This window comes from Elephantulus edwardii, unplaced genomic scaffold (assembly GCF_000299155.1).
Source record: "Elephantulus edwardii isolate Elephantulus edwardi_28Jun2011 unplaced genomic scaffold, EleEdw1.0 scaffold00208, whole genome shotgun sequence".
In the NCBI taxonomy this organism is placed as follows: Eukaryota; Metazoa; Chordata; class Mammalia; order Macroscelidea; family Macroscelididae; genus Elephantulus; species Elephantulus edwardii.
In genome coordinates this window covers 5143291-5157296 of record NW_006399958.1, presented here as the reverse complement: position 1 = coordinate 5157296, position 14006 = coordinate 5143291, and the positions used below count along the sequence as shown (strand labels likewise).

General features: G+C 50.9%; 2 protein-coding genes across 2 annotated transcripts in view; one reads left to right on the top strand and one right to left on the bottom strand.

Annotated features, from left to right (window-relative positions):
* LOC102858151 overlaps positions 1-1081 on the top strand; it is a 20096-nt gene extending 19015 nt beyond the window's left edge. Inside the window, exon 9 of the mRNA XM_006897410.1 lies at positions 1048-1081. Coding sequence (XP_006897472.1) covers positions 1048-1081 — 34 coding nt within the window. The remainder of the gene's footprint in view (positions 1-1047) is intronic.
* Positions 1082-4026: 2945 nt separating this feature from the next.
* Positions 4027-14006, bottom strand: part of HAS1 (hyaluronan synthase 1) — a 12378-nt gene continuing 2398 nt past the window's right edge. The window contains exons 2-4 of the mRNA XM_006897305.1: positions 11263-11488; positions 10338-10470; positions 4027-4831 (exon numbers count right to left, since the gene is read on the bottom strand). Of these exons, the coding sequence (XP_006897367.1) occupies positions 4156-4831; positions 10338-10470; positions 11263-11488 (1035 nt within the window). The 3' untranslated portion in view covers positions 4027-4155. The remainder of the gene's footprint in view (positions 4832-10337; positions 10471-11262; positions 11489-14006) is intronic.

Sequence of the window (14006 nt, the reverse complement as noted above, 5' to 3'; positions counted from 1 at the left end):
TCCCTCCTCCCTCGGACTCTGGAGTCCTCACCCCCATCCCTCCTCCCTCGGACTCTGGAGTCCTCACCCCCTCCTCCCTCCTCCCTCAGACTCTGGAGTCCTCACCCCTATCCCTACTCCCTTGGACTCTGGAGTGCTGACCCCTAGTCCCTCCTCCCTCGGACTCTGGAGTCCTCACCTCCAGCCTCTCCTCCCTCGGACTCAGGAATGCTGACCCCTAGTCCCTCCTCAATCAGACCTGGGAATCCTGACCCCCCCAACCCCTCCTCCCTCAGATTCTGGAGTCCTCCCCCCCCAGCCCCTCCTCCCTAGTATTCTGGAGTGCTCATCCCTAGTCTCTCCCCCCTCAAACCTGAGAATCCTGACCCCCAGACCCTCCTCTTTCAGACCCAGGAGTCCCTACCTCCAGCCCCTCCTCCCTCAGATGCTGGAGTACTGAAACCCCCCCCCCAGCCCTTCTCCTTCAGACCTAAGTCCTGACCGCCCAGCCTCTTGTCCCTCAGATCGTGGAGTCCCGACCTCCAGCCCCTCCTCCCTCATATGCACTAGTCCCTGTCACCTCCCTAGGGCCCGAGAGTCTGCATCCCAATCTTTTCCTCCTCCAGACCTAAGAATTGTCCCCTACCGTCAGATCCAGGAATCCTGACCCCCAGCTGTCCCCTTCTGACCCAGGAATCTTGGTTTCTGGCCCCCCTACTTGCGGGACCTGCGAGTCCTAGCCTTTTCTCCTTTCAACTTTAAAGTTCTAACCCTTGGGCTCCTTCGTCCTCCCTTCAGGGGCTAGAATCAGGACCCCCTCCTCGCATCAAACCCAGGAGTCCTGATCTCGTCCCACCTCAGACTGGAGAGTCCAGACCCCGGATTTATGATCCCCTAACTTTCCCCCACTTCTACACACACACATACACACACACCCCTCTCCCCACTTCTACACACACACCACTCTCCCCAATTCTACACACACCCTCCCCACTTCTACAGACTCTCATGCGCGTGCACTCGCTCGCTCTCATTCTCACTCACTCTCCTGCCTCCTTCTTTTCCCAGGATGTTCTTTATGTGGTACTTCAGTGGCAATTAGCAAATCCATCTTTCCCTTCCTCCTCCCACTTTAATCCCTGAAATAAAGAGTATGTATTTTCCTGCTCCAACTTCTTTAGTCTTTCAAAGTTGCCATTACTAACTTGGGTCGGTGTAAGGGGACAGCACACATAGGAGAATTTGGGCCCCCATAAAGAAGGCACACAGGGCAAGGACCTGCTGTGTCCTCTCTGTATGGACGAAGGAGACTGTTCCCTGCCGCACATCAGTCGGGGCTTTCATCACATCACGGTGTGTGAGCATCAGAACTAACATGAGGGGGGACGAGGTCAGAATCACCCCTCAGCCTCAGCCCAAAGCTGATTCCGAACAAGACAGATAGATTCTCCAGGTCTCTTTATGGGTTTGATGTTGCAGTAGTCACGCAGACCCTATTACGGGGTTTATTACGTGTCATGTCCCCAAAATACATGTCCATCCTGATAAGATGTGGGAGCTGTGTAAGGATAGTCCCTGATCCAATTGGTCATAGGATTAAGGGTGAATGTAACTTTTTAAATCCCACCACAGCCATAATGGGATATAAGGGGCGTTCCCTTAGAGTGTGTTTTATCTCACTAGAGAGAAAAGGAGAAGAAAGTAAACCAAAAGGGAGAGGCTTCATTGCCACCAGGAACTAATCACCACGAGTGGGGGTGCATCTTTCTGGACGCAAGCCCCTGTGTTACAAAACTCCTTGGAGCACATGGAGGTCTGAAGAGAATGATGAGCTTACAGATGTTGAAGGAAACAAGAACTTTCCTCCACCACCTTCACCAGAGAGTGAGCTTTCTCCTAGATTTAATACCCTGAATTCGGATTCAGTTTAACCTCCTAAACTGTAAGAAAATAAAATTCTGTTCATGAACGTCAAACCCTTATGAGCGTCTGTGTATAGTAGCATTAGAGAACTGAGGTATTGGGGGAGTGACGTGCCATAATTTGGGATCAGAAACGGATAGTGTTTTCCAGTCAGGACAGCCTCAGCTGTGCAGAAGGTGGGCCTCCCTGGCCCTCGCCCCTCAGCTTGGTTTCTGCGCTGCTTTGGTCACTGTTAACAAAACTCTTAAACTCTGCCTATCCCGCTCCACCAATAATCCTGTTTTAGGATGCTCAGGACTAACTCAGCGGGTTCACAGACAGCTCCACCACGTCCTCAGAGGCATCTGTTCTGTCAACAAGAAGGCCTGAAGGCCCTCAGTTTTGTCCCACCCCAGGCTGGAAGCCCACTTCATTGCCCCCTGAGGCTGCCGTTTCTCACTGTCTGTTGTCGACCAAGGGTAAAGACTAAAGAGCGAGACAGGACACCAAGAATGGAGGAGATCACAGAGAGCATAAAGCAGGGACCGACCAGCTGGAAGAACTGAAGCCAACCAAAGCTCCGAACCCAGCTTCCCTGTGCCTTTATTGAAAATTGCTGGGGAGCAAATCACAAAGAGAATTCTATGCAAAAGAAGCTAAGCTCTTTCCATTAAAAACCTTATGTTTGACTCAAGAGGGAGGGGTTAGCAAACATAATACAAGAATGGTGAAAACACCTAAGGTCTGCCTCGGTGCTTAATCCCTGGTGAACACCCAAGGTCTGCCTTGGCCTTTCAGGGGGAATTCCAGCTTGCATCTGCAACTCCCTCATATCCTGATATAGCATTTGGTTTATCATGAATATTTAGTTTGAAATTTGGCTTCCCACAAAGAGCAATGGTGTCAGTCTGGAGACTAAAGTGTGCCTGACACAGGCATGGTCTTTGCAATCACATGCTATGTGTCAGAGAGCTGGACAATGATTAGAGAGGATAGTATAATTGATGCCTTTGAACTGTGGTGTTGGAGTACTGAATATACCGCAGACTGCTAAAAGAACAAACAGGTTTGCCCAAGAGAGGGTTAAACCAGGCTGCTCCTTGGAGGCAAGGATTCTGAAGCTTCATCTGACATACTTTGGACATGTTGCAAGGAGGGACCAGTCCTTGGAGAAGGACGTCATGCTTGGGAGGCTGGAGGGACAGCGCAGGAGAGGAAGATCCTCTATGAGATGGATTGATTCAGTGACTGGGGTAACGGGGGGTAGGTGTGTCAGAGACAGTAAAGTTGGCACAGGATAGAGCAGGGTTTAGGGCTGTTGTACGTAGATAGGATCGCTTTGAGTCACCTGTGACTCAACGGCGTGTAAAAATAACAATAACTGCCTCTATTGTTAACAGTGTATTTCCTCTCTTCCTTCCCCCTGGGCCCTAGGAGATTCCCAGCACTGGAATCTTGGGGTCCAAAGGACAAGTTCCACCCTCATATTTTCTTGGTGGTGATGGTGGTGGGGGCTTCTCTACTTCCTCCTGACTCAGGGTGTGACTTCAGTAAGGCAGTGTGAAGGCAGGTGCTTGCAGCAAAGTGGTGACTCAGAAGACACCCCACCCCACTCCCATCTCATTGACATCACAGACATCTCCAAAGTGGAAACACGGTCCTAGAGACCAGGACTGACAACACATCCCAACATGGAGCCAGGATTAAGAAGTTCACTAAACTTGAGGCCTCCCTGGTTCTTAGAAAGGAATACAGAAGCATCTCTGAAGAAAATAAATAAAATTCTTTAATTATTCACTGATCACATAGTACACATAGAAATTAAATAAGGAGGGGAAAGTAGGGGGCCCGTTTCTTCCTGTCCCTAAAAACCCCACACCCTACTCAATAAATACCCATCCCCAAGGATCCCAACTGAGTCTGGCTTGGGGGGCTGGGGTCAACCCCCCTGGTCCTGGTCACACATTGGTTAAAAACATTCCACTGCTAACCGTGAGAGGTCAGTGGTTCACACCCACCAGCAGCCCGGTGGGGGAAAAAAGAACTGGGAAATGTGCTCCTGGAAAAACTACAGCCTTGGAAACCTACTGGTCAGTCGGCCTCTGCGCCCCCGCTCCGGGGTCGCCCGTGCAGGACTTGCTGGGCTGCACAGCCGATAACGGGACCTTGACCAGCACTACCCCCCTTTCCCAGCGCCTGGCAGGCAGTCGCGCCACCACCAGGGCTCCTCGGCCACTTCCCAGAGGGGGGGCGCTGGACGGACCCTGGCTGCCCTCACACCTGGACACGGTAGCCCCCCGCCCGCCGCCGACACAGCCTGCGCACGCCCACCCAGTACAGCGTCAGCATGAGCGCCCAGTAGCCCACGTAGGCGCCGGCCCCAGCGGCCAGGTGGCGGGCCTCGGCCGCCCGCGAAGGGCCGCTCCAGTCGGCGGCCACCTCCTGCGCCACGCTGCGCACCAGGCCGCCCAGCAGCAGCAGCGCCCACAGGGCCAGCGGCAGCACCGGCACGTAGTTGGCGGCCAGCTGGCGGCGGCCCGACGTGCCCCAGCCGCTCTGGTTCATGGTGGCCAGCGCCAGGAACTTGGCGGGCAGCAGGCCGCCCATGTAGAGCGGCGCGTAGAGCGAGAGCAGCAGCATGCGCGCACAGCCGCGCAGCCAGGCCGCGAAGGCCGCCTTGGCCAGCGCCACGCCCTGCACGCACAGCAGCACCCAGAGCAGCGCCCAGGGCCGGCCCGCGTAGAACAGCCGCAGCACCGTGGCCGCCACGAAGAAGGGGAAGAGGCCCGAGACCACGGCCTCGTACGTCATCCACGCGTGATGCCGGTGCCACCACAGCGCGTTGTACAGCCACTCGCGGAAGTAGGACTTGGACCAGCGCGTCTGCTGGCTCAGCCAGCGCAGGAAGGACGAGGGCGTCTCCGAGTAGCAGCGGGACCTGGACGTGTACCTGGGAGGGGGGGCAGAGGGGGCGTGAGCATGGGGGCCTGGGGAGGACCTGGTGGGGAGACGGAGCATGGGGGGCCTGGGGAGGACCTGGTGGGGAGACGGACAGGAGGGCATGAGGATGGGGAGCCTGGGGAGGACCTGGTGGGGAGATTGAGCATGGGAGGATCTGGTGGGGAGGTGGAGCATGGGGCGCCTGGGGAGGATCTGGTAGGGAGACGGACGGGGGTGGGTGTGAGCACGGGGAGGGGCTACGGAGGACCTGGTGGGGAGACGGACAGGAGGGCATGAGGATGGGGGGCCTGGGGAGGTCCTGGTGGGGAGACGGACAGGGGGTGTGTGAGCACATGGGGCCTGGGGAGGATGGGGGGAGAAGAGCAACGGGGGGGCCTGAACATGGGGACGTGGGAGGCTGCCTGGGGGGGAGAAGAACGGGGCTTCTGGGGAGGACCTGGGGGAGAGACAGATGGGGTCCTGAGTATAGGGACTTGGGAGGCTGCCCTGGGAGGTGGGAAGAACATGGGGCCTGGGGAGGACCTGGGGGAAGAGCGCTGGGGGGCCTGAACATGGGGACCTGGGAGGCTGCCTGGGGGGGGAGAAGAACGGGGGTTTCAGGGAGGACCTGGGGGAAAGACAGATGGGGGTTCTGGGGAAGACCTGGGTGGGGGGAGAAGAATGGGTCTGCAACGATACTTGACTCAGAGACCCAACAGAGTGTTATCACGAGTTGAAACAGACGGGACAGCAGTAAGGTCTTTTTTTTTTTTTTTTTTTAATATACTTGCTCAATAATGTTCGCTCCTACAAGGACTATTCCGATGAGTAATGGTGTTACTATTGCTCTTACTAATATTATTCCTGTTATAGCACTACTGCTAATAGGATCACTAGCCTATTACTAACACCATTGTGATCACTCTTCCTGGCTGTCCCCTCAACAGGAGAGCAGACACACACGCTTCCCAGTTGGGGCAGGCACGTGGGAAAGCTTTCCAAAGCAGCCAACAGCCGGCCAGTTTCCTTCCTGTGGCCACTGAGGCGTCACTAGTCCAACCCTGCACATTCCCAGCTGGCCACTCAAAGCCGGAATCCCGCTGACAGCCACAGGGTGGTCACCAAGCAGCCAGCTAACTAGAGTCGGACACCCTGGTCCGTGTGTCCATTCTCCCAGCCTGTCTCAGAATCCACGCCCCTCTCCCGACTTCTGCTGATAACACAAGACCCCTGCCTTAGTGAAAAGGGCTAATCCTTGACTCCTGACCTATAGGTTGGCAGTTCACACCCCCCTTGGTGGGTCTTCAGACCCAAATCATGAGGCTCTGCTTTAAGGATGACAGCCAAGAAAAATCTCTGGAGGACTCTGTAACATGTGGGGTCACCGGGCATCACAACCAGTTCTTTAGGTTTTTTTGCTAAGTTTTGGGGTTGCTGCTATGCAGGTAAGGAACTCAGTGGTTGTAGGGCATTACATGTTGCTAACAGAAAGGTCAGTGGTTCAAATCTACCAGCTGTTTCTTGGGAGAAAGATGGCTTGTCTCTTGCCACTAAGTTTTCAGTTTTAGAAACTGATGGGGCAGTTCTGTTCTGTCCTGGTGGGTCCCTGTGAATTGGAATGGAATGGACACCATGGGGGCTTGTGGATGGGGATTTATATGGGAAGCCAAATTTCATACCAAATATTATATGAAAACCCATATGCTTGTTCAGGAATTGAAAGAATTACAAATGTCTAAGTTAGGATTTCTCTTGACAGATCACAGAAAATGAGCTGTTCCCTGCAGACAAGAGACAGCTAGGGCCCCCCTACATACACAGAAAGGCCTGGCTTGAGGCCCTTCAGTCGATGAAACTGCTGGCCCCCTGTCTTTACTCTCTGTTTTCTCTCAGTCCTGATTGTCTGTCTCATTATTAATAATTATAAAAAATACTTTACCCTCAGTCTGCAACAGATTTATGTGTTTACTCTGCATGTTTAAAGGAGCTCTCTCTGGTTACAAGCCTGGAAACACTAAGGGCCAGTTCTCTGTCCTCCACGGCGGGTTTGGAATCCACTCAGTGGCCATGAGCTTTGGCTTTGGCTGTGGATTGATTACCAAGCAGGTTTTTAAGAGAAGCCACTTTCAGCTAAGTGTTTGGCTAACGAGGTCAGCGGTTCAAATCCATCAACTGCTCTTATAGAAAAAAGATGAGGCAGTGTGCCCAAGATTTCCGCCTTGGAAATCCCACTCTCTGCTCTGCCCTGTAGGCTCGCTACCAGTTAGGACTAACTTGACAGTTGTTGTTGTTGTTGTTGTGTAGCATGGAGTCAGAACTGACCCACAGCTGGCCCTCCAGTGGGATTTCAGAGGCAGTAACCCACAAGGGAGTGGACTGCCCATCTTTATCCCATAGAGCAGCTGGTGGATTTGAACTGTGTGCCTTTGGAATTGTAGCACAGCTTCTCACCAGTAGGCCACCAGAGCTGCCTCACATCAGTAGGTTTGTTGGTTTGTGTTTGTTTACTATGCAGATTTAAACCAAGCCCCAGGCCTTTCCCTGCTGCTACCCTGACCACCTGAAGTTCTCAAAACAGCAGCTAGAGGGAGCGTGTCGCCCCTCTGGGCCAAACCGTTGTTCCATCCAAAACCCTGACTGTGGCCTCCCAGCCTTTTAGAGGGGACGTCCTGTTAACTCTGGCCTCCCCTCCTCACTCCTTGAAGTGAGGTTAGTAATAGACTAGTTTTAGATAGTAACAGTTTTAGGAAGTGTACTAGTAACAATGTTACAATGTTAGTAATGTTACCTGCTTTCAAGTCAGCTCAGACCTGAGTACAACAGATATGCACTTGGGCAGATCTGAACTTGGCCTCAGTCTGCTCCCTCAAGCCACTGACAGTCACTGTGTCCATCCATGTGGTAAAGGGTCATCTTCTCCTCATCCTCTGACCTTAACACTTTCCCCAGCATGCTGTCTTTTTCCAAGTTCCATGTGCACAGAGCAGAGCCTCCAGCCTGGAACGGGCTGGGAGCAGATCACCATGGCAACCGTGGTTAATCCCCCAGCTGCTAATGGGAAGGATGGTGGTTTGGACCCACCATCTGCTTACTGACCGCCCTGGAAACCCTCTGGTGCAGGTCTGCTATGAACTTACTCAACACACTGGATCTTTTTGAGTGTTTGTATGAGTTACCTCCACAGCTGTATTATTACCACCTGGCAGAAGTGGAGGGTCAGAGAAAGAGAGAGGATATTCGACAAAGATGGACGGACAGTGACCGCAACAGCAGGCTTAACCATGCTGCAGACTGTGCGGACGGCACAGGAGAGGGGCAGCTTTAGACCTGCTGTTCATAGGTCACTACGAGCCATTGTCAGCTCTGTGGCATCAAGGACCAAGCCCATGCAGGTTCCAGACCACCACAGAAAAGGGAATATTGCAACAAAGTGAGTTACATCATTTTTTTGGTTTCCCAGTGTATATATCTTTCCCATCGCAGTATGTCTTTTAATTTCCTGGCTGATGGTACCAAGAGTGTTGACTATTGTGAAGAGCAATGGTGTCACTCTGGAGACTAAGGTACACCTGATACAGGTCATGGTATCTGCAATCACTTGTTATGCATCAGAGAGTTGGACAATGACTAGGGAGGATAGAAGGAGAATTGATGCCTTTGAGCTGTGGTGCTGGAGAAGAGTGAGTATTAAATATACCATGGACTGCTAAGAAAATGAACAGGTTCATCCTGGAAAGGGTTAAACAAGGCTGCTCCTTGGAGGCAAGGATTCTGAAGCTTTGTCTGACATACTTTGGGCATGTTGCAAGGAGGGACCAGTCCCTGGAGAGGGACGTCATGCTTGGGAGAGGGAGGGACAGCGCAGGAGAGGAAGACCCTCTATGAGGTGGATTGATTCAGTGACTGGAGTAATAGATGTAGGTGTGCCAGAGACAGTGAGATTGGCACAGGACAGAGCAGGGTTTAGGGCATTTGTATATAGGGTCGCTATGAGTTGCAAGTGACTCAACGGCACATACCAACAACAACAGCGTGTATAAATGCCATTTCCCCTAGAAGGTAGTCTATAAAGTGTCCGGGATGCAAATGTCTTAAATGCTGTGAGAATGGCCCAAATGTGACACACAGAGACACAACGTGAGTGCTAGAAAAATGGCACCAACCCATGGGCTCGATGCAAGGTTGCCACTGACCTTCTGTTTGCAAAAAAATATAGGCAGTATCTGCACAGTGTAACCCAACAAGTTAAGCCTGCACTTGTTATCTTGTTTTGGGTTTTTTTTTGTCTTGTTATCTGTCTATAAGCGTAAGCATGCATTTAAGCCTTAAATAGTCTTCCTAGGTCGGGAACATTATTGATCACATTTTACATATGAGAAAACTGAGGTCCCTAGAGATTAAAAGACTACTACATTTAGGGAGCTCTGGTGGCCTTGTGGAAAGACGCTGCACTGCAATCTCAGAGGTGTGCAGTTCGAATCCACCAGATGCTCTGCTGGAGAAAGAGGGACAATCTCCTCCTGTAGCAGTCAGATCGATTTGACGGCACACACACACACACAAAATAATAAAATGTACTAGAAAAATAAAACAAAACAACTACATTCCTGAGCTATGAAACGTCGCAGGCACTTCTGAATTCTTGTTGAGTGAGTAAAGACCGGCGTGTTCTCTGTCATGAGCCTCTGAGGTCTCCTTTACTGGAATTCACTTTCCTGTGAACTACACAGTTCGTCTAGCTCAAACCAAAGCCACTGCCACTGAGTCACTTCTGATTCACAGTCACCTCCGTAAGTCAGCGAGAAGACACTACTAGGTCATCTTCCTCCCACAGCGCCACCGGGGATACGAACTTCTGAACTTCCTGTTAGCCTCCCTGCTCCACCCTCCCAGCCACCTTCCAGTCCCGCTCACTGATAGACCCTATTTGCTCCATCATGTTCACCCTAGAGAGGGTTAAACCAGGCTGCTCCTTGGAGGCAAGGATGCTGAAGCTTCGTCTGACATACTTTGGACATGTTGTAAGGAGGGACCAGTCCTTGGAGAAGGACGTCATGCTTGGGAGGGTGGAGGGACAGAGCAGGAGAGGAAGACCCTCTATGAGGTGGATTGATTCAGTGACTGGAGTAATAGGGGTGGTAGGTGTGTTGGAGGCAGATTGGCACAGGACAGAGCAAGGTTTAGGTCTGTTGTACAGAGGGTCGCTATGATTTGCAAGTGACTCGACTGTACATAACAACAACTATTTTCTAGGTGGAGCTCCCTAACCATGTCTTGTTTCGTAGAGTCCACCAGATCACGTGATTTAATCCCAGTCCACCCCTGCCCTGTGGTATCTTCCACCCTCCCCAAACCCTCACCTGGAAGAGCCCACTGGTTCAGTGTCCACTCTCCCTTTCTGTTTCAGAGACCTTGTCCCAGGAGTTACCTTGGGTTTGGAGACCTCCCAACCTCCCTCATCTATCCCCTGGGATCCCCTGGCCCCAGAGCACCACTGATTGGCCTGGTCAGCTTACTTGGTGGCGTAGCCCATGCTGAGCATACGGTTGGTGAGGTGTCGGTCGTCCCCAAATGTGCAGTGGGTGCCCAGGAACTTCTGGTTGTACCAGGCCTCGAGGAACTGCTGCAGAAGGTTGTTCCTGTACAGGCCTGTGTGTGGCGGGAGGAGCCCAGGGCCATCAGCTGTTGCTGGCCATCACGGACCCCATGTCCAGAGGCAGGCACATCCCTCATCGTCTCGATCTGCTTCCCAGTCTTATCTCCCACCATACCCCCGACCCGCTTCCCAACACCACATCCATTCTTAACCGTATTTTCAACTTGCTCCAACCCCATCCATGGGCTCCACACCTACTCTAACTCCAAATCAACCCCCAATCCCATCCAATTTAAGCCTGTATTTATTCTTGGTTCCCCTGGGGATGGGGTTTAGGGCAGGGTTAGGGCTGTTGTTGTTGTTGTTGATTGCCATCAAGTCGAGCATGACTCATAGCGACCCTGTGAACATAAGGCCTGAAGCCTTTCTATAACTATCATCATTTATCAAAGTTCATAGAGTTCCCAAAGGCACGTGGTTTAGGAAATAGATGCCATTCATCTAAAAATGCATCTCCAACCCAAACCCAGCCCCAACCCCATCCAAGGCCTCCAGCCCCACCCCTAAATCTCACATTCACTCTCAGCTTGAAAGTAACATCCACGGAAAAATTCATCTCCCACCTCAAACCTGGGCCCAGCCCTGTCCTTGACCTCGACTCCATTCTGACCGTTGCCTCAAATCCTCCAACCCCTGTTCTAGATCACAGAGCATCTCCTCCTCCTATTCCCCATCCTGCTCCCATCCCAGGGCCTGCCCCAACCCCAGGAGCCTCTCCTGGACCCCTTCTCCCTCTCCACCCGCCCCCCGCCCCCGTGGCCCTCCACCGCCCTGCCCCCGCTCACCTAGGGGACCGCTGATGCAGGACACACAGTGGAAGTAGCTCTGACACGCCCGCTCCACGTTGAAGGCCACCCAGTAGCGCAGGCTGCTCAAAAAGCTGACCCAGGAGTCCAGGGGGTTCAGGATCCGCACGTCCCCACCAACTGCCCCGACTCGGGGATCCTCGTCCAGCACTCGCACCAGCTCCAGCAGTGCCATGGGGTCCAGCCTTGTGTCAGAGTCACAGACCTGGGGGGTCCAAGGGCCAGGATCAGACCACACTCTACTACTTGGGGCTGTGCTTGTGAGGGCAGCAGGAGGATTTTATTTTTTTTAAATGTATTCATTTTAGGCAAGCTCTAATGGCCTAGTGGCAAGAAGCTGCAACGTAATCCCAGAGATGCGCAGTTCAAATCCACCAGATGTTCTGCCGGGGAAGGAGGGACAATCTCCTCCTGTACCAGTCAGATCTGATTTGACGGTACACACACAAAATAGTAATAATTTTTAAAAATTCTTAATTTTAATGAAAGTTTACAGAGAGTTAGCATTTCCAGTCATTCATTGTTGCACTTTTCTCCTTGCCCACCTCTCCACTCCCAATTCACTCTTCTCCGTGAAAATAAATACTCTTTCATTATTATGCAATCCCTCCCCCTAAGTCCACTCCACTGTGCAGCCTTCGTTCTGGACTCCTGTCATGACAATAATACCCAATTATATATCCCTTTTAAACAGTTCTCTCCCTCATCTGTTTCAATGCAGTCTATATCATTCATCCTCTCCTGTCTCCCTCAACTCTGATGTCAGTCCTGTTTTACAACAGTGGCCCTATGCAATATTTGTCCTTTTGTGACTGAGATATTTCACTCAGCACAATGTCCACCAGGGTCACCCATTTTGCATAATATTGCATGAGTTCCTTGTTTTTCAATTCTGTATAGTATTCCATTGTGTGAATATACCACAGCTTCTCTATCCATTCGTTTGATGATGGGCACTTGGGTTGTCTCTAGCTCTTTGCTATTGCGAACAAAGCTGCAATAAACACGAGTGTGCATATAGGAGGATTATTTTTAAAAAATTTTAATATTTGAGTGAAAGCTTACAAATCATACTGAGTTTTCGCTCAATCCTTCATAGACATTTTGTGTGATAACAGTGATAGTAACCACAATATATCACACCTCTTCCCACTTCCTCTGATTCTCCTTTTCCCTTCTCTTTTTTACCCTCCCTACAATGCACCCCTTGGTCCAGATTGTTGTACATGTAATACCTAGTCATGTATTCCTTTTGGACAGTTCTCCACATGTCTGCTCCAATGCAGTGCTCAGTATCTATCCACTCTTTTTCTATCCTCCCTCTCCCCACCATGTCAGTCCTATTTTATAACAGCAGTGTTCTGCAGTATTTGTCCTTTTGTGACTGAGATATTTCACTCAGCTTAGAAGGGAAATTAAAGGTCATAGTCTTGGAGGCTCCACCAGATCAGTAAATCTGGTAATTTTTATTCAATCATGTGAATTTTAAATGACTAGAAGTAATATGCATCAGAGAGTTGGACAATGACCAAGGAGGATAGAAGGAGAATTGATGTCTTTGAGCTGTGATGCTGGAGAAGAGTATTGAGAATACCATGGACTGCTAGGAAAACAAACAGATTTGTCCTGGAAAGGGTTAAACCGGGTGGTTCCTTGGAGGCAAGGATTCTGAGGCTCCGTCTAACACACTTTGGACATGTTGTGAGGAGAGACCGATCCTTGGAGAGGGACATCATGCTTGGGAGGGTGGAGGGATGGCGCAGGAGGTGAAGGCCCTCTATGAGGTGGATTGATTCAGTGACTGGGGTAATTGGGATGGGTGTGTCAGAGACAGTGCGATTGGCACAGGACAGAGCAGAGTTTAGGGCTGTTGTACATAGGGTTGCTATGAGTCGCAAGCGACTTGACGGCACATAACAACAACAACAAAAGAAGTAAATTATCCTGGGTGGGCAGTCTGGCTTAATGAAATCCTTTAAAGGAGAGTCTAGAAGTTAGATGCCTCTCTCTTTCTAGCCTTGAAGAAGCAAGCAGCCATGAGTTCTTGACTACAGGAAAATAAATCCTGGGAGAAAAGTGCAACAATGAATGACTGGAAACCCTAAGTCTCTGTAAACTTTCATTAAAATTAATTTTAAAAATGGCAAAAAAAATAATGACACACAAAAAATAAATAAGTCCTGTCACCAAGCATGCGAGCTTGGCAGAAAATCCCAAGCCCAGCTCTAGCAAACCCGGACTATAGCTCCGTAAGAACAGAACAGAGAACCCAGCTAAACTGCGCCCGAACTCCTCATCCACCGAGGCCACAAGAATAACAGATGTGTGCTGTTTAAGATGCAAAGGTATGGCAATAAGAAAATCAATACATTATATTATCGTGTCACTGAATAGATGAATTAATAACAAAAGGAATGAAATCCTCTCTTGGGGGCATAGGAGGCCTGGTGGAATGTAAGGTTTTGGGCTGTTAACTGGTCTTTGCAATCACTTGTTCTGCATCAGAGAGTTGGACAATGACTAGGGAGGATAGAAGGAGAATTGATGCTTTTGAGCTGTAGTGCTGGAGAACAGTATTGAATATACCAGGGACTGCTAGGAGAATGAACAGGTTTGTCCTGGAGAGGATGAGACCAGGCTGCTCCAGGAAAGAAGGGAAGGAGGGAGGGAAGGAAAGAGAAAGAGGAAGGAAGGCAGGAAGGTAGGAGAGAAAGAAAGAGAGA